Raw genomic sequence first — 24,484 nt, 5'->3', positions numbered from 1 at the left:
AAAAGTGCAGCATAGGGAATATAGTTAATCATATTGTAATAATGTTGTATGGTGGCAGATGGTAACTACACTTCTTGTGGTCAGCACTGCATAATGTATAGAACTGTTGAATCACTATGTTGTGTATATAATATAATGCACATAATATTGTATGTTGACTAATATAATATTGTATAATGACTATATTTCAATAATAAACATTTTTTATTAAATTTTTTTAATGTTTATTTTTTAGGGAGAGAGACAGAGTGTGAGCAGGGGAGGGGCAGAGAGAGAGGGAGACACAGAATCCGAAGCAGGATCCAGGCTCTGAGCTGTCAGCACACAGCCCGACATGGGGCTCGAACCCACAAACTGTGAGATCATAACCTAAGCTGAAGCTGGAGGCTCAACCGACTGAGCCACCCAGATGCCGCTAACATTTTTTAAAATAGATAAAAAACATTATTTACAGATATTGATAAATTACTTCCCAGAAAGGTTCTACCAACTTACAGAGTACAGGTTATCAGAGTTGCTATATCAATATGTCTTAACACTTATCAAATATTAGTTTTCACATAAGTAAAACTGGGATAACATTTCTTTTCCACAAAATTATTGTGGAAGTACAAGAATTATATATGCATATATAAACTATTATATACATTAAACTATTATACATATATAATAGTTTACCTGAGGCAACATTGGCATCAAGCATTCAAAAAATAGCTATTACTACTTTCAATGTGTTATTTAGAATCTATATATTTATTAGGAAATAGACTCCAGAGTTAAATGTAAGTCAGTTATCAAAGAGTTTAGGAAGCCCCATTTTATGGAATACTCTTTATGTTGTTTATCCCTAATACTTGTGAGAGTATATTATTTGTCAGGCTCCAAGTTAAATGTTTTATATACAATATTATCACACACAGGTATAATACATGTATTATTATACTCATTTACGGGATCACAATATTCTCAATATTCTCAGAATAAAGAACCAGAATTCAAATTAAGAAACATGTGACTCCAAAATCCATACCCTTTCAACAAAATCACATTTCATTTAGAAAAGGGAGGAAAAAATAGAAACAAAAATCACAGATTTATTCTTTTTAGTTTATTTATTTATTCTGAGAGACAGAGAGCGAGCCAGAGAGGGAGAGAGAGAATCCCAAGCAGGCTCTGTGCAGTCGGTGCAGAGCCCGATCCAGGGCTTGTCCTCGTGAACAGTGAGATCATGACCTGAGCCAAAACCAAGAGTCGGACACAACCGATTTGAGCCATCCAGTTGCCCCCAAAATTCATAGATTTAAATGAAAATTCTAAAGAGCCAATATACTACATTTTTTTCTGACAAGGCTCTAAACTAGTAGAATGAGGAAGGAAGTTATGTTCCCAGCAAGGCAAATAAAGTTTTATTTTGTCCTCAACTGTTTTATATCATCAAGAATACTGAGTGTCTAATTCTTTGTTTTTATCACATTTTTAGGTGTATTTACTCCCTCAAATATGTGTTAGAAAAATTAACTCTTCTGAAGCTTGACACAACATTTGAAGAACTTAAATCCTACTATAGCTTCACACGATTTCTGTTTTGTCTGTACCTTCCTTCCCTCTTTTCCCCAGCAAACATTTATCATTAATGTGGACACTCCCAATATTACAGTTAATGGCTTCCTTGACCTTCACGTTGGCAAAGTATTTTATCTCTGAATAGAGTAGGGAAGAATCTTAGTAACTTAAAAACAATGAACCAAAAGTAAAAGAGTACATGACCAAAGTTGTAAATCTGGAACACAGAAAGGAGTAACGAAGAGTGACGGTGCTAGCGATGTATAGTGTAAATGATTCTGAGCTTCTGGACCATTTAAAGCAGAAGGAAACACGAAACATTGAAGACTGCCCAATTATCATTAAGAAAAGGAATATAATTTTATCAAGAAAGTTAATCCTAATTCTGAATTCTAACATAACTTAAGTGTATAGGTTTTTAACCATCTTGAACAATAGGACTACCTCTTTCATTAATTTAAAAAACCAAGTAGCAGTAGTCAGTTTTGGCCATTACTTTTAGGAACTTTTTAAAAAAATTTTTGTAAATGTTTATTTAGTTTTGAAAGAGAGAGAAAGAGAACAAGTGGGGAAGGTGCAGACAGAGAGGGAGACATGGAATCCAAAGCAGACTCCTGGCTGCAAGCTGTCAGGACAGAGCCTGACACGGAGCTTGAACTCATGAATTGTGAGATCATGACCTGAGCTGAAATTGGATGCTTAACTAACTGAGCCACAGAGGTGCCCCTTACCAAGATTTGTTAAAAGTCCAGGATGTAGTATCAACTCCTAATTCAATAAAAATTATTGTATATAAGTCAAGAGTAATACACTTTAGATTTGACTGATAGGCAAAAATCCTCAAGAATCAAAATAAATAAATAATCAGAATGTCCATTTTCTAACCATTTTAAAATACCACCAGTCTCACCTGAAATTGTGATAGAAGCTGTATAGTGTACAAACCAAATTTGTATTAAATTTGGTTATTAAATCTATTTTATTCTGTTAATTGAACTGGACATTATCTAAATAGGCCTGAAGTGGTAAAAGTTATGACCCCCAAGAAAGTGTTTTAGAAGGTTTTTTTTTTTTTATTTTTTTTTAATGTTTTTATTTATTTTTGAAGGAGAGAGAGAGAGACAGAGCATGAGCGGGGGAGGAGCAGAGAGAGAGGGAGACACAGAATTTGAAGCAGGCTCCAGGCTCTAAGCAGCCAGCACAGAGCCTGATGCGGGGCTTGAACCCACAAACTGTGAGATCATGACCTGAGCCGAAGTCGGACGCTTAACTGACTGAGCCACCCAGGCACCCCAAGAAGGTTTTAATTTTTACTTTACTCAGATGAAGGTCCTTTATAAACTTTGTCTTAGATATTAACAAATAGTATTTGAAGGAAAGGCTAAGATTTTTCTCTAAAGAAGAGTTAAGGGTTGTTATAAATATGTGAAAAAGAATCCAAGCAGTAACATAACCTTCTAAACTATAAAGTTATAGACCAGATGACTGTGGCCTAGAACATTATGAAGACATAACAGAGTGTCTTTTTCTAGGATTAAAAATGATCCCTGAACTGCTAAACAAACTTAAAAAACTAGAAAAACCAGAAATCATACAATGTTTACTGTCAGACCACAATGGAATTAAACTAGAAATCAGTAACAGAAAGTTAATTGGAAAATACCCAAATATGTACACACTAAACAACATATTTCTTAAAAATGTATAGCCAAGGAATAAATCTGAAGAAAAATTTTGAAATAGTTTGAACTAAATAAAAACAAAACGCAATTTATCAAAATTTGTGTGATGCAGCAAAAGCATTGCTTAAAAGGAAATTTATAGTACTGAGTGTGTATATTAGAAAAGAAGAAAGATCTAACATAAATAATATAGGTTTAAATCTTAGAAAACTGGAAGGAGAGAAAATTAAATTAAAACTAAGCAGAAGAAGAGAAATAATAAGAATTAGAGCAGAAATCAATGAAATTTAAAACAGAAAATCATAGAAAAAAAATCAATGAAACTAAAATCTGGTTCTTTCAAAAGACCAATAAAACTTGATAAGCCTGAAGCCAGGCAAACTAAGAAAAAAAGATAGAGGACACAAATTACTAATATCAGAAATGAAAGCAGTGATGTAACTAGATCTTATGGATATTGAAAGAAAATAAAGGAATACTATGAAAAACTCTATTTTCAAGAATTAGGTAACCTAGATGAAATAGAACAATTTCTTGAAAGACATAATCTGCCAAAACTCATACAAGAAGAAACATATCATCTAAATATGCTGACATCTATAAAGGAAATGGAATTAATAATTAATTACTTTCCAAAACAGAAAGCACAAGGCCCCCATGGGTTCCCCAGTGAATAATTCTACAAACATTTAAGTAAGAAATTATACTAAATTTCTACAATCTCTTTCAGAGGATAGAAACAGATGGATACTCCTAACTCATTCTATGAGACAGCATTACTGTAAGACCCTCAATAAGTTAAAATGGGGGGAGGGGATGGGGTCTTCCTTGACTTGGTAAAGAATGTTTACAAAAACCTACAGCTAACACAAAAGTTTATGGTGAGAAACGAAAGCTCTCCCACTAGGATCAGGTACAAGGCAAGGATAATCTATCTCAACATTCTTTTTCAATGTTGTACTGGAAGTTCTTGAAAATGCATTGACCAAAATAATAATAATAATAATAATAATAATAATAATAATAATAATAAGTAAAAAACATACAGATTTGGAAGGAATAAATAAATTTGCTCTTGTTTTCAGATGACATGATTGTACATGTGAAAATCTAAAAGAATTAACAAAAATACTCCTAGAAATAATAAGCAATTATAGAACAGTTGCAAGACACAATGTGAATCCCCAATCTTCAATTGTTTTCCTATATGCCAGTTTATAAGGAGAAAAAGACCCAGCAGAGCCAAAACAATATTGAAAAACAAAAAAAAGCAACAGACATGAACACACTCAACATCAAGATATACTAGAAAGCTATATTATTCAAGACAGTATAGCACTGGCAAAAGAATAGACAAATAGAAAACTGGAACAAAAAAGAGTCCACAAATAGTCAGCTGCTCTTCCACAAAAAAGCAAAGACAACACAATGGAGCAAAGACAATCTCTTCAATAAATGGTGCTAGAACAAGTGGACATCCACATGCAAAAAGAAACAAAGCTAGATACACTTTACACCTTTCATAAAAATTAACTCACAATGGATCATAAACCTAAAGGTATAACAAAAAAAAAACACTAGAAAATAACCAAAAATCTTAGATGTTCTTGGGTATGACAATGACTTATTTTTATTTGTTTTTTAATTTTTATTTTTTTAATTTACATCCAAGTTAGTTAGCATATAGTGCAACAGTGATTTCAAGAGTAGATTCTTTACCCATTTAGCCCATCCCCCCTCCCACAACCCCTCCAGTAACCCTGTTTGTTCTCCATATTTAAGAGTCTCTTAGGTTTTGTCCCCCTCCCTGTTTTTATATTATTTTTGCTTCCCTTCCCTTGTGTTCACCTGTTTTGTCTATTAAAGTCCTCAGATAAGTGAAGTCATATGATTTTTGTCTTTCTCTGACTAATTTCACTTAGCATAATACCCTTCAGTTCCATCCATGTAGTTGCAAATGGCAAGATTTCATTCTTTTTGATTGCCCAGTAATACTCCATTGTGTATATATATACCACATCTTCTTTATCCATTCATCCATCGATGGACATTGGGCTCTTTCCATACTTTGGCTATTGTTGATAGTGCTGCCGTAAACATGGGGGTGCATGTGTCCCTTCGAAACAGCACACCTGTATCCCTTGGATAAATGCCTAGTAGTGCAATTGCTGGGTCACAGGTTGTTCTGTTTTTAGTTTTTTGAGGAACCTCCATACTGTTTTCCAGAGTAACTGCACCAGCTTGCATTCCCACCAACAGTGCAAAAGAGATCCTTGTTCTCTGCATCCTCGTCAACATCTGTTGTTCCCTGAGTTGTTAATGTTAGCCATTCTGACAGGTGCAAGGTGGTATCTCATTGTGGTTTTGATTTGTATTTCCCTGATGATGAGTGATGTTGAGCATTTTTCATGTGTTGGTTGGCCATCTGGATGTCTTCTTTGGAGAAGTGTCTATTCATGTCTTTTGCCCATTTCTTCACTGGATTATTTGTTTTTGGGGTGTTGAGTTTGATAAGTTCTTTATAGACTTGGGATACTAACCCTTTATCTGATATGTCATTTGTAAATATCTTCTCCCATTCCATCGGCTGCCTTTTATTTCTTTGTGTTGTCTGATGGCTGAGGCTAAGACTTCCAATACTATGTTGAATAACAGTGGCAAGAGTGAACATCCCTGTCTTGTTCCAGACCTCAGGGGGAAAACTCTCAGTTTTGCCCCATTGAGGATGATATCAGCATGGGATCTTTGATATATGGCTTTTATGATCTCCAGGTATGATCCTTCTATCCCAACTTTCTTGAGGGTTTTTATCAAGAAAGGATGCTGTATTTCGTCAAATGCTTTCTCTGCATCTATTGAGAGGATCTTATGGTTCTTGTCCTTTCTTTTACTGATGTGATGAATCACATTGATTGTTTTGCAGATATTGAACCAGCCCTGCATCCCAGGTATAAGTCCCACTTGGTCGTGGTGAATAATTTTTTTAATGTATTGTTGGATCCAGTTGGCTAATATCTTGTTGAGGATTTTTGCATCCACAGTCATCAGGGAAATTGGTCTATAGTTCTCATTTTCAGTGGGGTCTCTGGTTTTGGAATGAAGGTAATGCTGGCTTCACAGAGAGAGTTTGGAAGGTTTCCGTCCATTTATATCTTTTGGAACAGCTTCAAGAGAATAGGTGTTAACTCTTCCTTAAACGTTCAGTAGAATTTCCCTGGAAAGCCATCTGGCCATGGACTCTTGTTTTTTGGCAGATTTTTTTATTACAATTTCGGTTTCTTTACTGGTCATGGGTCTCTTCAAATTTTCTATTTCTTCCTGTTTCAGTTTTGGTAGTGTATTTGTTTCTAGGAATTTGTCCATTTCTTCCAGATTGCCCATTTCATTGGCGTATAATTTCTCATAGTATTCTCTTATTATTGCTTTTATCTCTGCTGTGTTGGTGGTGATCTCTCCTCTCTCATTCTTGATTTTATTTATTTGGGTCCCTTCCTTTTTCTTTTTGATCAAACTGGCCAGTGGCTTATCAATTTTGTAATTCTTTCAAAGAACCAGCTTTTGGTTTCACTGGTCTACTGTTTTTTTTCGTTTCAATAGCATTAATTTCTGCTCTAATCTTCATTATTTCCTGTCTTCTGTTAGTTTTGGGTTTTATTTGCTGTTCTTTTTCCAGCTCTTTAAGGTGTAAGATTAGGTTGTGTAGCTGAGATCTTTCTTCCTTCTTTAGGAAGGCCTGGATTGCTAAATACATTCCTCTTATGACTGCTTTTGCTGCATCTGAGGCTTTGGGCTGTGGTGTTATCATTTTTGTTGGCTTCCATGTACTTTTTAATTTCCTCTTTAACTTGTTGGTTAGCCCATTCATTCTTTAGTAGGATGTTCTTCAGTCTCCAAGTATTTGTTACCTTTCCAACTTTTTTTTTTCTTGTGGTTGATTTTGAGTTTGATAGCTTTGTGGTCTGAAAATATGCATGGTATGATCTCGATCTTTTTATACTTGCTGAGGGGTGATTTGTGTCCCAGTATGTGGTCTATTCTGGAGAACGTTCCATGTGCACTGGAGAAGAATGCATATTCTGCTGCTTTAGGATGAAATGTTCTGAATATACATGGTAAGTCCACCTGGTCCAGTGTGACAATGACTTTTTAGATACAACACCAAAGCATGATCCATGAAAGAAATAATTGATAAGTTGGGTTTCATTAAAACTAAAGCCTTTAGCTCTGTGAAAGCCAAGGTCAAAAGAATGAGAAGTCACAAACTGGGAGCAAATATTTGCAGAAGACAAATCTGATAAAGATCTGTTATCCAAAATTACAAAATACTCTGGAAACTCAACAGTAAGAAAACAACCCAATAAAATAAGCATCAGAGATGTTGGGATGCCTGGCTGGTTCTGTTGGTAGAACATGGGACACTTGATCTTGGGACTGTTAGTTCGAGCCCCATATTGGATGTAGAGATTACTTAAAAGAGGAGGTCAAAGACCTTAACATGCAACTCACCAAAGAAGATATACAATGGCAAGTAAGTATATACTTCATATGTCATCACAGAAATGCAAATTAAAGCAACAGTGAAATATCACTACACAGCTATTACAATGGCCAAAATCCTGATTACTGACAACATCAACTATTGGCAAGGCTTTGGAATAACAGGAACTCCCATGCATTGCTGGTAGGAATGAAAAATGGTACAGCCACTTTGTAAGACAGTTTGGCAGTTTTTTACAAAACTAAACATATACTGGGGTGCCTAGGTGGTTCAGTCAGTTAAGCATCTGACTCTTGGTTTTGGCTCAGGTTATGATCTCACAGTTCATGAGACTGAGCCTTCTGTTGGGTTATGTGCTGACAGTGCAGGTCCTGCTTGGATTCCCTCTCTTTCTCTCTCTCTCTCTCTGTTCCTCCCCCACTCACACCCTCTCTCCCTCTCAAAATAAACATTTTTTAAAAACACACAAAAAAGTAAATATATACTAATTATAATATCCAGCAATTATGTTCCTTATTTCATACTCAAAGGGGTTGAAAACTTATTTCCACATAAAAACCTGCACATGGATGTTTCTAGTAGCTTTCTTTATAACTGCCCAGACTTGGAAGCAACCAAGATGTTCTTCAATAAGTGAATGCTTAAATAAATTGTGGTATATCCAGATATAGAATACTATTCAGTGCTAAAAAGAAATGAGCTATCAAGCCAAGAAAAGACATGAAGGAACCTTGAATGCATATGAATAAGTGAAAGAATCCAATATGAAAAGGCTATATATACTGTAGGATTCCAACTATATGGTATTTTGGAAAAGACAAAACTATGGAATAAAAGATCAGTGGTTGCCATGGTTGCCATCAGTGGGAGAAAGGCTGTATAGGGACAGCACCGAAAGGGTTTGAGATATATGGGAAATCTCTGTACTTTCTCCCAATTTTGCTGTGACCCTAATGGTTCTCTAAAATATAAAGGCTAAAAGGTGATCCCTAATATTGTCATTGTGAAATTTTGAGCCTGAATGAATTTTTTTTTGGTTGGAGTATATGCCTACCTAGTGTCTGACTAGTTTATACCAAACCCAGCATCAGAAAACCTTGTGTACAAATTCTACACAGCTACCTAAAAGCAATGTTACTTTGGGCAAACCACTTCACCCCAAAATGTACATACTAGTAACAACTTCACAGTATTGTGACCACGAATTAATTAACATGTATAAAGAGTCTAGCCTATAATAGATCTGCAGAAAACTCTATTTCCTTTTTTCTTTTCTACTAAGTTTCCACTTAGTTCTAGTACTAGGATTTTTACCTGGAACCAGAGGATCCTGATATTCTACTTTTCCAGCAAAACTCCAGTATGTTCAAGCAAAAACCCTCCACATTCCTGCAGCTTGCACAAAATCCTTCTATTTAAATGTTGAGAAGTACTTAATATCTGATAAAAGCTTTCGAGATTTTCCTTGTTACAATATATTACATTCTTCAGACAACACTGAATGATTTTCTGTTCATTCCATCAATACCATAATTGAATACATATTACCCTTTTATTGATTTATCTCCCATCACTGTGGATAATTTTATCCTGCGACTTAGCTAATCACGTCTTTTCTGAATAGGTCAGTCACTGGGATTGAAGGTATGAAAAAATTGGGACAAGTCATCTGTAATAGCTGGAAAACTTCAGAACCTGACAAATATCTTGATTGTTCAGGGTGGTTTCTAGTGTAAAACTTATTAGGAATTGTACAGGTGCATCAATTTGAGGAAACATAATTCAGAAATTCCACCTCTAAGGTTTCAAAAGGTTATTTCTCAGAGTTAGGTCAGAGGTGGTAATGCTATAATTTCTAGAAGACCTGAATTAAGGACTAATGTTAGGCCAAGATCAACAAATACATAAAGTTACCTGCAAGAAAAACATGATGCCAAGACTCAGAAAACTTTATAGATATTTATTACTTAGTCAATGAAAGACAGTGGAAGTCATTACAAAGGCAGAAACTACAAACTTAAATTATTCCCAACCTGATTTATCTAAGGACTATCTAGAAATTCATTTTTAGTTCGTTACCATTCTGACACAGATACACATGTGTATATCACAGAAATTTAGTGCCCTATATATTCAGCTCAGAGATCAGTAGAAGTGTCTAGCAATGTGGAATTATTTCCTAAACTGAGTAATATCTTTCTGTTGCTTCTTTCTGGTTGTGTCTCAGCTACTAGAGGGTAGGGAAAGGACTTGATTAACAATGCCTCAATGCTTTCAATTTCACTTGCATCAAACAAGGGGGACACTTACACTTTGCCTTAGGTTGGCAAAGCAAGTACAGAAGAGTTACCTCAAATTTGCATTTAACCTATAAATTGCATTTTATGGCATCAGGAAAACTTAGAAAAAATAATTTAATGTAACATCCTTCTTAATAATTGAATGACTCAGGCTAGTGAAGCCGTATAGCTGAACTATTGAAGGTAGGTTGTGACAGCTCTGAGATAAGTATGTGAACAAAGGTTTCCTGTCCAGTGAAAAAATTAAAACACATTGTTAAGTAGCCAAATCAGTGGTTTATGTATTCATTGATATCCTCAATGAAAAAAATTAATTATTGGCCATAGACAAATGCATATTAATGAAAAATGTTTTAAAATTATAAACGACATCCACAGTGTTATATATGCTAAACTATATGGAAAATAACATGATTTATATTTTTAAAACAACTTTGAGGTTAATTTTTACTATACGTGATTTCTATCATATTAACTTTGGCACATATATGGTATGAAAAAACCCACTGAACAACCCATGAGAAGGGATATGCGTACAATAAGCCAACTCTGTTGAACAGGTGGATTCAATGCAGGAACAAAATCTCAGTTTCTCAGTAAAGAAACATTTACTGGAAGACAATCTAAGTATCCTAAATTTAGAAAGCACATGAGAAAGTCTTCACTGAATAAAGTGCTAGTGAAAGGCTTGAACACAGAATACAGATTCTATATTTTACACATAACTATATGATAATAAGTCTTTGATAAGTAAATGCCAAAGATGGGAGAAGTGTGTGTGTGAGGTGTGATGGACAAAAGTAGCCTGTTAAAGTGGTCCCTTACAGGGGCACCTGGGTGGCTCAGTCAGTTAAGCGACCGACTTCAGCTGCGGTGATAATCTCACAGTTCGTGGGCTTGAGCCCCACATCAGGCTCTGTGCTGACAGCTCAGAGCCTGGAGCCTACTTCTGATTCTGTGTCTTCCTCTCTCTATGCCCCTCCCCCACTCACACTCTGCATGTGTCTCTCCCTCTCACTCTCAAAGATAGAGGAGGAGCCACGATGGCGGAACAGCATGGAAGTTTTTTGTGTGTCTTGCGTCTATGAAATACAGCCAGACCAACACTAAACCATCCTACACACCTAGAAAACTGATTGGAGGATTAGCACAACAATCTGCACAACCTGAACCACAGAATTCAGCAGGTATGCAGCATGGGGAGGTGAACTTGGGGAGAGAGGAGCTGGCAGCAGGCAGAGAACCACGTTTGCAGGTAGAGAGAGGATGGAGACTGGGGCAGGGGAGAATACGGGAAAAGTACCCCTCCCCAAAAGCAGCTGGAGAGAAGGTGGAAAATTGGAAACAGCCGCAGGGACTAAACTAAAAAGGGAGAAAGGACAAAGGAGAGGGTTTAAATTCCATTAAGACTGTAAACAAGGGGGCGCCTGGGTGGCGCAGTCGGTTAAGCGTCCGACTTCAGCCAGGTCACGATCTCGCAGTCCGTGAGTTCGAGCCCCGTGTCAGGCTCTGGGCTGATGGCTCGGAGCCTGGAGCCTGTTTCCGATTCTGTGTCTCCCTCTCTCTCTGCCCCTCCCCCGTTCATGCTCTGTCTCTCTCTGTCCCAAAAATAAATAAAAAATGTTAATAAAAAAAAAAAATTTATAAAAAAAAGACTGTAAACAAGGGGATCGCAAAGGCTGCAACTCCGCAGCTCCATACCTGGTGGTGCTCTGGTGGAAGGGCGAATCCCCAGGAACAGAGTGGGGTCTGGGAGGTTCTCAGCCCACATGGGGAAAAGTGGTTCCAATGCTGGAAGGACATTTGGTGGAGACTGTTGAAGCCACCTGGTCCCAGCAGACCCCAGAAAATGGCCACGTTCGCTCATGCTGGAACAAGGTCATTAAGTGTGAAGCCTGGTGCCAGATGTGTGTTGTGATTTTCCATAATCCCTGAAAAGCTGCTGTTACACTATCTCATGAACTTTTTCTGGGGTGGGCTGGCACTTGGCCAGTCTCGGGGCACTCGCAACAGCAGGGTCCAGCAGGCATTCCTGGGTGCAGCTGGCATTCAGCCACTGCTCAGTGAGACCCTCCCACAGAGGGGCAGAACGGGTCAAAGCTGCAGTCCTTCAGAAGTAAGGGATAGGGAAAACAGCCACATCTGAGACAAAACTCGGGAGAGAGGTACTGCCTGGGGCTTGGTCATGAATAGTGAAGAAGCGGGGAGTGGACGAAAGCTGAAGACAGAGGACGGGTGCACGACTGCTGATAGGAGAGAACAGAGTTCCCATACTAGAGACTGGGTAGCTGGGTGATGCCATTTTCACTGCTCCCGCGCATACACACCTACGAGCACCCCAACAATCCACCCCAGTAGGCTAGCTGTGCCATCTAGAGAAGAACGGAGCCATTACACGGAGCCCTGCCCAACTGGGCCAACCTCACTCTTCACGAACACAAGGCTCACCGCCTACTTTACTTTATGGACTATGAAGTGCTACATAATCTGACTTCTAGGGGAAAACGAAGTAATTTCACCCCTATTTCAATCTATTAGCAGGTCTATCTATTCAATTTTCTTTTTTTTTCTCTCTTTACACTATTCTTTTTCTTGAATACAGAAAGAGAAAAAAATTCATTTTTTATTTTCAATTTTTATTAAAAATATTTTTCTTTAATTTTTTTACTATATTTTTTCCTTTTGTGTAAATTTTTTCAAATTCTATCTTACTTCCATCATTCAATTTTAGTCTACTTCAGTGTATTCTCACCTTTTCAAATTTTCAAATGATTTCCTTGTTTTTCTTTCTTTTTTCTTTTTTGTTTCTTGTCTTTACTTGAATGCAGAAAGTGAAAAACTTCATTTTTCCCTTCAATTTCTATTAAAAATATTTTTCTTTAATTTTTAATATACTTTTTGCTTTTACGTAAATTTTTTCAAATTCTGTTTTACTTCCATCATTTTATTTTAGTCTACTACAGTGTATTCACTTTTTCAAATTTTCAAACGATTTCTTTTTTTTCTCTTTTTTCTCTTGTTTCTTTTTCTTGAATAAAGAGAAAAAAATTCATTTTTATTTTTAATTTTTATTAAAAATATTTTTCTTTAATATTTTTCCTCCTATATTCCTTACTTTTGTGTAAATTCTTTTCAAATTCTATTTTGCTCCCATCATCTCATTTTAGTCTACTTCAGTGTATTCATTTTTTCAAATTCTCAAACGATTTCCTTTTTTCCCCCATTTTTTTCTCTAATCTTTCAAACCACATTCAATACCCAGACCAAAACACACCTAAGATCTAGCATCATTTATTAGATTTTGTGTGTGTAATTTTTTAATTTTAATATTTTTTTTAATTTTAATTATTTTTTATCTTAACTTTTCTACCTCATTAATTTCTTTTCTCCCTTCAAAATGACAAAATGAAGGAATTCACCCCAAAAGAAAGAGCACAAATAAACAACATCCAGGGATTTAACCAACACAGATACAAGCAAGATGTCTGAACCAGAATTTAGAATCACGATAATAAGAATACTAGCTGGAGCTGAAAATAGATTAGAATCCCTTTCTGCAGAGATAAAAGCAGAAAAAAATAGAATGAAATTAAAAATGCTATAACTGAGCTTCAACCATGGATGGATGGAGCAGCAGCAAGGATGGATGAGGCAGAACAGAATCAGCAATATAGAGGACAAACTTACAGAGAATAATGAAGCAGAAAAAAGAGGGAGATTAAGACAAAAGAGCACAATTTAAGAATTAGAGAAATCAGTGACTCATTAAAAAGGAACAACATCAGAATCACAGGGGTCCCAGAAGAGGAAGAGAGAGAAATAGGGCTAGAAGGGTTATGTGAGTAAATCATAGTGGAAAACTTTCCTAACCTGGGGAAAGACACAGACATCAAAATCCAGGAAGCACAAAGGACCCCCATGAGATTCAACAAAAACCGACCATCAACAAGGCATACCATAGTCAAATTCACAAAATACTCAGTCAAGGAGAGAATCATGAAAGCAGCAAGGGAAAAAAAGTCCCTAACCTACAGGGAAAGACTGATCAGGGTAGCAGCAGACCTATCCACAGAAATATGGCAGGCCAGAAAGGAGTGGCAGGATATATTCAATGTGCTAAATCAGAAAAATAAGTAGCCAAGGATTCTTTATCCAGCAAGACTGTCATTCAAAATAGAAGGAGAGATAAAAAGTTTCCCAAACAAATATTAAAGGAGTTTGTGACCACTAAACCAGCCCTGCAAGAAATTTTAAGGGGGACTCTCTGAGGGGAGAAAAGATGAATATGTATATATGTATGTATGTGTATGTATATATAAATATATATATATATAGAGAGAGAAATAAATAAATAAATAAATACCAAAAGCAACAAAGATTAGAAAGGACCAGAGAACACCACCAGAAACTCCAACTCTACAAGCATGATAATGGCAATAAATTCATATCTTTCAGTACTCACTCTAAATGTCAATGGACTCAATGCTCCAATCAAAAGACATAGGGTAGCAGAATGGATAAGAAAACAAGATCCATCTATATGCTGTCTACAAAAACCCACTTTAGACCTAAAGACACCTTCAGATTGAAAATAAGGGGATGGAGAACCAACTATCATACCAATGGTCAACAAAAGAAAGCTGGAGTAGCCACACTCATATCAGACAATGTAGACTTTACAATAAAGACTGTATCAAGAGATGCAGAAGGGCATTATATCATAATGAAGGGGTCTATCCGCCAAGAAGACCTAATTGTAAACATTTATGTGCCAAAGGTGGGAGCACCCAAATATATCAATCAATTAATCACAAACATCAAGAAACTCATCGATAGTAATACCATAATAGTAGGAGACTTCAACACCACACTCACAGCACTGGACAGATCATCTAATCAAAAAATCAACAAGGAAACAATGGCTTTGAATGACACACTGGACCAGATGGACTTAACACATATATTCAGAACATTTCATCCTAAAGCAGCAGAATATACATTCTTCTCCAGTGCACATAGAACATTCTCCAGAATAGACCATATACTGGGACACAAATCAGCCCTAAGTAAGTACAAAAAGACTGAGATCAAACCGTGCATATTTTCAGACCACAAAGCTATGAAACTCAAAATCAACCACAAGAAAAATTTTGGAAAGGTAACAAATACTTGCAGACTAAAGAACATCCTACTAAAGAATGAATGGGCTAATCAAGAAGTTAAAGAGGAAATTAACAAGTTTATGGAAGTCAATGAGAATGATAGCACCACAACCCAAAACCTCTGGGACACAGCAAAGGCAGTCATAAGAGGAATGTATTTAGCAATCCAGGCCTTCCTAAAGAAGGAAGAAAGATCTCAGATACACAACCTAATCTTACACCTTAAAGACCTGGAAAAAGAACAGCAAATAAAACCCAAAACTAGCAGGGGCGCCTGGGTGGCTCAGTCCGTTAAGCAGCCGACTTCGGCTCAGGTCATGATCTCACGGTCCGTGAGTTCAAGCCCCGCGTCGGGCTCTGTGCTGACAGCTCAGAGTCTGGAGCCTGTTTCAGATTCTGTGTCTCCCTCTCTCTGACCCTCCCCTGTTCATGCTCTGTCTCTCCCTGTCTCAAAAATAAATAAAAACATTTAAAAAATTTAAAAAAAAACCCAAAACTAGCAAAATACAGGAAATAATGAAGATTAGAGCAGAAATTAATGCTATTGAAATGAAAAAAAACAGTAGACCAGTGAAACCAGAAGCTGGTTCTTTGAAAGAATTACAAAATTGATAAGCCACTGGCCAGTTTGATCAAAAAGAAAAAGGAAGGGACCCAAATAAATAAAATCAAGAATGAGAGAGGAGAGATCACCACCAACACAGCAGAGATAAAAGCAATAATAAGAGAATACTATGAGAAATTATACGCCAATGAAATGGGCAATCTGGAAGAAATGGACAAATTCCTAGAAACAAATACACTACCAAAACTGAAACAGGAAGAAATAGAAAATTTGAAGAGACCCATGACCAGTAAAGAAACCGAAATTGTAATAAAAAAATCTGCCAAAAAACAAGAGTCCATGGCCAGATGGCTTTCCAGGGAAATTCTACTGAACGTTTAAGGAAGAGTTAACACCTATTCTCTTGAAGCTGTTCCAAAAGATATAAATGGACGGAAACCTTCCAAACTCTCTCTGTGAAGCCAGCATTACCTTCATTCCAAAACCAGAGACCCCACTGAAAATGAGAACTATAGACCAATTTCCCTGATGACTGTGGATGCAAAAATCCTCAACAAGATATTAGCCAACTGGATCCAACAATACATTAAAAAAAACAGTATGGAGGTTCCTCAAAAAACTAAAAACAGAACAACCTGTGACCCAGCAATTGCACTACTAGGCATTTATCCAAGGGATACAGGTGTGCTGTTTTGAAGGGACACATGCACCCCCATGTTTATGGCAGCACTATCAACAATAGCCAAAGTATGGAAAGAGCCCAAATGTCCATCGATGGATGAATGGATAAAGAAGATGTGGTATATATATACACAATGGAGTATTACTGGGCAATCAAAAAGAATGAAATCTTGCCATTTGCAACTACATGGATGGAACTGGAGGGTATCATGCTAAGTGAAATTAGTCAGTCAGAGAAAGATAAAAATCATATACCTTACTCATATGAAGACTTTAATAGACAAAACAGGTGAACACAAGGGAAGGGAAGCAAAAATAATATAAAAACAGGGAGGGGGACAAAACAGAAGAGACTCATAAATATGGAGAACAAACTGAGAGTTACGGGAGGGGGTGTAGGAGGGGGATGGACTAAACGGGTAAGCGGCACTAAGTATCTACTCCTGAAATCACTGTTGCTCTATATGCTAATTTGGATGTAAATTTTAAAAATAAAAAATAAAACAATAAAAATAAACAAAACAAACATATTTCATTTAGCATAATACCCTCCAGTTCCATCCATGTTGCTGCAAGTGGCAGGATTTCTTTTTTTTTTTTTTTTAATGTTTTTATTTATTTTTGAGACAGAGAGAGAGAGTGAGTGGGGGAGGGGCAGAGAGAGAGGGAGACACAGAATCCGAAGCAGGCTCCAGGCTCTGAGCTGTCAGCACAGAGCTCAACACAGGGCTCAAACCCACAAACTGTGAGATCATAACCTGAGCTGAAGTCGGACGCTCAACTGACTGAGCCACCCAGGCGCCCCCATAAGAGACTCTTTAATACAGAGACCAAACTGAGGGTTGATGGGGGGGGGGCAGAGAGGGGAAAATTGGTGAAGGGCACTTGGTGGGATGAGCACTAGGTGTTGTATGTAAGTGATGAATCACGGGAATCTAGCCCCCAAACCAAGAGCACAGGGTATACACTGTATGTTAGCCAACTGGATAACAAATTAAATTAAAAATAAATAAATAAATAAATAAATAAATAAACAAACAAACATAAAGTGGCCCCTTACACGTGGCAAAATGAGTAGCCTTTGCCAGTGTCTATGCCAAATGGCATGGAGTGGCTATTTATCATATTTCCCACTTAGGAATAGGTTTGAGGCCTATGAGCAGTTCTTTCCACAGCACTGTGGTCTACTAATTATGTGGTACTCAGGAATTCAGTAACTTTTTTTTTTTTTTTGGGGGACAGAGAGAGACAGAGCATGAACGGGGGAGGGGCAGAGAGAGAGGGAGACACAGAATCGGAAAACAGGCTCCAGGCTCCGAGCCATCAGCCCAGAGCCTGACGCGGGGCTCGAACTCACGGACCGCAAGATCGTGACCTGGCTGAAGTCGGACGCTTAACCGACTGTGCCACCCAGGCGCCCCAGGAAATCAGTAACTTGCAGGCCTCCCTTTTCTTATATTACGCAGGGTGCAAGGGCACTTCCCAGCATCCCTTCTTCCAACCATAGGCAAGAACTCTTATACAGTATATATACAGGATGAGTTTAAACCAAGCACCACTATTCTGGTGACCAAGGTAGTTTAAAGTCAGTAAGAGCAAAAAGCAGACGTAAGTGTTGGTTAGCTACACTGAGCCTCATTTCTCTTCTATTTATTCTGGGCCTCTGAAGACAAATGATTTTATTCAGATTTACCAGAAGGAGGAATTTGTTTTAAAAGACTAGTATAGTTTAAATTAAAATCAAATTATCATCAATAAATCAATAAAATTCAGGTTAATCACCCCCCCCTTTTTTTTACAACTTAGAAGAACACAAAGATACAAACCTTGAAGTTTCTTCTCACTTCTGCTATTTTGTCCTCTAATTCCTCTGTTTTAAATTTGGTTAGGTGGAAAATAGCACCAAGGTGATAAGCTTGCCTGTAGAGTTGCTTAATAAATTCATCATTTTTTCCCCTTAGTTTCATCAAAGATTGGATTTCAGACTCAAACTCTGATTTTTTTCTTATACTATAAAAAACAAAGCAAAAGGATTGACAAGATTATTCCAAGAAGGTATATATTGAGGCAAATATATTTAATAGTAGTAAAAAAGCAACAAAGTCATATTTTTTGTTGCCTAAAATATAAAATAACCAGATACTTAACTAAATCTTGAATATAAAAAATATGACCCAAAATTCCATTTATTTTCCTGCTTTTCCTGTTGGCTGCTCTTAATTGTCAGGCTGTGCTCAATCTCAGAAGGATAAGTGTATCAATAAGAAAGGCAGGTACCTCAAATGCTCAGTTTTCAGAACATTCATCCCTTCCTTCACAAACAATCTATTCTTTCTAATCTTATATAAATTAGTATTAATAATAATCAAGTATGAGAAAAATCCAGTCCATGAAAAAGAGAAACAAAAGAAAACCAAAAACTAAAAGCATTCAAAAAGAAAACCCCCAGCTAAGGAAAAGAGTCAATAGAAGAAAAGAGTGAAGACATTAATATCATTTTAAGATTGGATATCAACTTTTTCAGATACACACACTGAGGCATACAATGTAAAAAACATACATTCACAAATGAGGTAACCAAGAAACTAGCCAAAGGTATTCCACCAGATGTGCTACCTGGGCAAGGTCCACTGCATCACAGCAGGGGTTTTTGAGTTGTACTTGTTTGTGAAAGCACCAACTTACTATTGAAGTCTATAGGTTTATAGAAAGGTACGAACTATGATTGGGAAGAAAAGACAAGAGACTGAGAACTCAACCAGTAGGAAAAGAAGAAATTTTTTTAAAAATGAAATGAATGAAAATAGAAACACAACATACAAAAAGCAGTTCTAAAGGGAAGTTGATAATAACGAATGCCTCCATTAAGAAAAAGGAAAGATTTCAAACCACATAACTTTACATCTCAAAGACCTAGAAAAATAAGAACAAACTAAGCCCAAAGTTAGGAGAAGAGAAGCAATAACAACAATCAGAACTGAAACAATTGCATTAAACCAAAAACTATAGAAGAGATCAACAACAAAAAAGCATGGTTTTTAAAACATATGTAAACAAAGCTGAAAAAACTTTACACGAAAAAAAGAAAGAGAAAACTCACATAAATAAAATCAGAAATAAAAACCATTGTTTTGTAATGGCCACATTACAACTGACAACTTAGAAATACAAACTACTAGGAATAATTATATGCCAACAAATTGGATACCCTAGAAGAAATACATTCCTAGAAACACACAATCTACCAAGACTGAATCATGAAAAATTAGACAATCTGAACAGGCCAATAATGAATAGGAAAACTGAACCAGTAATCAAAAACTCCTAATTAAAAAAACACTCAACCTGATAGATTTATTGATGAGTTCTACCAAACATTTAAAGAATAATTAATGCCAATTGTTCTCAAACTCTTCTAAAAAACTGAAGAGGATGGAAAGCTTCCAAACTCAATTTAAGAGACCAGTATTACCTTGATACCAAAGCCAGATGAAGACATTATAAGAAAAGAAAATTATAGACCAATATCCCTGATCAATATAGATGCAACAAAATATAGATCTTCAACAAAATCCTATCAATCTGAATTCAACAACAAATTAGGTTCAAATACATAAATCAATAAATGTGATACACCACTTTAGTAGAATCAAGGATAAAAATGTGATAATCTCAATAGATGCAGAAAAAGTATTTGACAAAATTCAACATCAATTCATGATAAAAACTCTCAAAAATTGTATATAGAGGGAGTGTACTTTAACATAATAAAGGCCATGTATGAATAACAAGTCCACAGTTAACATCATACTCTATAAAAAGCTGAAGATTTTTCTTGTAACATGAGAAAAAAGCCAAAGGTGCCCACTCTTAACCATGTCTATTCAACATAGTACTAGAAGTCTCAGAGTATTTAGGCAAGAAAAAGAAGTAAAAGGTACCCAAATCAGAAAGGAATAGCTAAAATTTCCTGATTGCAGATGACATGATCTTATATAGAAAGAACCTTAGGGGCGCCTGGGTGGCTCAGTTGGTTGAGCGGCCGGCTTCGGCTCAGGTCACGATCTCGCGGTCTGTGAGTTCAAGCTCCGCGTCGGGCTCTGTGCTGACAGCTCAGAGCCTGAAGCCTGTTTCAGATTCTGTGTCTCCCTCTCTCTGCCCCTCTCCCATTCATGCTCTGTCTCTCTCTGTCTCAAAAATAAATAAACGTTAAAATTAAAAAAAAAAAAGAAAGAACCTTAAAACCTCCATCAAAAAAAAAAAACTATTAGAACTAATACATAAATTCAGTAAAGCTGCAGAAAACAAAATCTATATACAAAAATCTGCTGCCTTTCTATATACTAACAATGAACTATATAAAAAAATTAAAACAATCTCATTTACAATAGCATCAAAAATAATAAAATATGTAGGAATAAATTTAATCAAGGATGTGAAAGAAAGATCCATACACTGACACTAAACATAAAACATTGATGAAAGAGATTCAGGAAGGCAAAGCTATGGAAGGATATCCTGTGTTCATGGATTGGTATAATTAATAATGTTAAAATGTCTATGCTGCCCAAAGCAATCTAGAGATTCAATGCAATCTCTATGAAAATTCCAGAGGCATTTTTCACAGAGACAGAAAAAAAATCCTAATATTTGTATAGAGCCACAAAATACCCCAAAAATCCAAAGCAATCTTGAGAAAAGAAGAACAAAGCTGGAGGTATCACCCTTCCTTATTTCAAATAGTATTACAAACTATAGTAATCAAAGCAGTATGGTACTGGCATGACAAACAGACACACAAACCAGTAGAACACAATGAAGAACCCAGAAAAAAAAAAAAAAAAACTTTGACAAGGATGCCAACAACACACAATGGAGAAAGAATCATCTCTTCAGTAAATGGTGTTGGGAAAACTGGGTAGCTACATGCAAAAAAATGAAACTGGACCCTTATCTTATACCACTGACAAAAATTAAATTGAAAACGATTAAGGAATTAAATGCAAAAGCTAAAACTATAAAACTCCCAGAAGAAACATAGCGAAAAGTCTCCTTGACATTTGTCTTGGCAATTATGTTTTGCCTTTTGACACCAAAAGCACAGGAAACAAAGTAAAAAATCAACAAGTGGGATAACATCGAATTAAAAACCTACTGCACAGAAAAAAAAATCAACAAATTGAAAAGGCAACCTACTTAATGAAAGAAAATATATTTCAAACCATATGTGGTAAGACATTAATATCCCAAATATATAAGGAAATTATATAGCTCAGTAGGTAAAATCTAAAATACTCAACTAAAGAATGGGCAAAGGACCTGAATAGACATTTTTCCCAAAGACATAAAAATGGCAACTACGTGAAAAAGATGCTCAACATCACTATCTCCAAGGAAATGCAATTCAAAAGCAATGAGATACCACCTCCCATCAGTTAGGATGGCTTTTATCAAAAAGACAGAAAATGCTCCAAGGATGTGGAGAAAGGGAACTCTTGTATACTGTTGGTGGGAATGTAAAATGGTATACCCATTATGGGTCACAGTCTAGGGGTTCTCCAAAAAATTGAAAACAAAACTGCCATATTGATCCAACATTCACTTCTACATATATAGCTGAAGAAACAAAATCACAAAATCAATTTCTTGAAGAGATATCTGCACTCCTATGTTCATTGCAGCATGATTCATAATAGCCAGTATATGGAAACAAACTATCAATGGATAAATAAAGAAAATTCCACATATATACGGGATACTATTCAGTTACAAGGAACAATGAATGAATCCCGTCATTTGCAACAAGATGGATGGACTTACAGGACAGTTATGTCCAGTGATATAAGCCAGATAGAGAAAGATAAATGCTATGTAATCTCACTTACATGTGGAATCTGAAATCATTAACAACAAAAATGAATTCATAAAAACAGTGGAATGATGTTTAACAAGGGCTGAGTGGTGATGGAAATGGGAAGGACAGTGGTCAAGGTGTAAGCCTTCAGTTGTAAGATAAATAATCTCTGAGGACCTAGTGTATAATATGGCAACTACAGTTAATAATATTGTGTTGCTTACTTGAAATGTGCTAAGTGTATAGACCTTAATCATATTCACCACAAGAGAGTAACACAGTAATTACAGAAAATTATTGATGGGTGGTAATTATATCACAAAGTACATGTGTATCAAATCATCACATTTTATACCTCAAATATATAGAATTATGTCAAACATTTTCAATAAAGCTGAAAAATTTTTTTTTAAATAGACAGGAAGGGGAGCCTGGGTGGCTGGGACAGTTGAGCGTCTGACTTCAGCTTGGGTCATGATCCCACAGTTTGTGAGTTTGAGCCCCGCATCAGGCTCTCTGCTGTCAGTGCAGAGCCCGCTTCAAATCCTCTGTCCCTCTCTCTCCCTTCCTCTACCCTATTCATGCACGCTCTCTCAAAAATAAATAAACAAAAAAATAGAAAGGAAGTATATATAACAAAATTATATCTGAAAAATTTCCAGTACTAAAAGCCAACATGGGTCACTAAAATGAAAAGTCTTACATAATGTTAAACTAGATATATTAAACGCAGAGAAGTACACACACGCCCAGACATGGAATTGTAAAGTTTCAGTACTCTGAAATAGGAAGAGAAAATTCATAAGTTTTCCAAGAGAAAAAACAGATTACCTACATTAAATGATACCCAAATGCCATCAGATATATTATCAAGCAAAACTCAATAAATGGTTGATAAATTTAGAGATCTAATGTATGAGATGATGACTACATAAATTATGGTATCAAACACTTGGAGTTTGATAAAAGAGCAGATTTCAGGTGCTCTCATTACACACACACACACAAACACACACGTTAACTATGTGAGAAGATGGTATGCTAATTAGCTTGACTCTAGTAATCATTTCACTATGTATATCAAATCATCATGAGGTAAACTTTAAGTACATATAATTTTTAAAAAACTAAATAAAACATGAAAGTACCTTTAAATTAACTTTAAAATATGACTTTAGATCTAGAATAGGGTCCTTTGAGAAATTTCTTATTTGAATGGATTGAATAGAAAACAGAATGTGAGTTTATGGGAACAGGAATGTTCACTTCAATTAAGATTTGCTATAAAGAACAGAAGGGTAGAGCTGGGATTTAGAGCTCTATTTTATCTTGAGTTTGCTTCTTTCCTAAGATGAGCAATATTATGTAATGTTCGTATGCTATTAGAGAGAAGTAATAATAGCTCACAGGAAAGAGGAAATAACTGTAGCTACAAAGCCCGAGTGTGTAAAAGCGAATGGCATCCGCCTGGAAAGTGTGTGGGTGATGGGAACTCCACTGTAAGAGCTGCTTCCATTATTAGATTTAATACAGGAGAATATAGAGTATGTAAAGACAGATGCAAATAGCCTGGCAAGAAAAAGAGGTTAATTCTCATTTGACTGCATCTGTATTCTCTATTAAGTTTTGAAAAGATTATTAGTGTTAAAATGAGAATAAGGAGGGCACTACTGATAAACTCTGGGTGTTGTAGTTAGTGATGAATCATTAGATTCTACTCCTGAAACCAGTATTACACTGTATGTTAACTAACTAGAATTTAAATAAAAACTTGAAAGAATGAATGAATGAATAAATGAATGAATAAATAAATAAATAAATAAATAAAATGAGGGTGATGTGGATATTAGGAGTGAAGAGCGTGAGAAGATGTGAAATAGGGGTCAGGAAAACTGGACACTCTAAAAATTTTTTGGTAGTGCTGAATGTCACTTGAGATTCATAGTCACATACTTTAAATTCTACTCGGCAGCAAATTTATTGCAGTGCTAATGAAGCTTAAATATGAGGGCCTCTAACTGACCCCAACCCCTTGTGAAGTCCTTTGAGTGTGTAACGGCATTTCACATGGTTGTACATTTTTGAATAAAGTTTGTGAAAATAATATATTCTAACCAAAATTTATTATTTTCTTTTTCTAATATAATTTACCCTTTGTCAAGTGGCATTGAATTGGTTG

The 24,484-nt window shown here is 36.1% G+C and overlaps 1 protein-coding gene across 5 annotated transcripts in view; it reads right to left on the bottom strand.

Moving 5' to 3' along the window:
- The window catches only part of CCDC178 (coiled-coil domain containing 178), a 440,607-nt gene that overhangs the window by 269,101 nt on the left and 147,022 nt on the right, over nucleotides 1–24,484 (bottom strand). For all 5 annotated transcript variants that reach the window (XM_058692404.1, XM_058692401.1, XM_058692402.1 and 2 more), the window contains one exon: nucleotides 18,278–18,461. In XM_058692404.1, the coding sequence (XP_058548387.1) occupies nucleotides 18,278–18,461 (184 nt within the window). The remainder of the gene's footprint in view (nucleotides 1–18,277; nucleotides 18,462–24,484) is intronic.

The sequence above is a fragment of the Neofelis nebulosa genome, chromosome 11, assembly GCF_028018385.1.
Source record: "Neofelis nebulosa isolate mNeoNeb1 chromosome 11, mNeoNeb1.pri, whole genome shotgun sequence".
Taxonomy (NCBI): Eukaryota; Metazoa; Chordata; class Mammalia; order Carnivora; family Felidae; genus Neofelis; species Neofelis nebulosa.
Note: the sequence above shows the minus strand (reverse complement) of the source record. Positions and strands in the feature narration are given on the sequence as shown.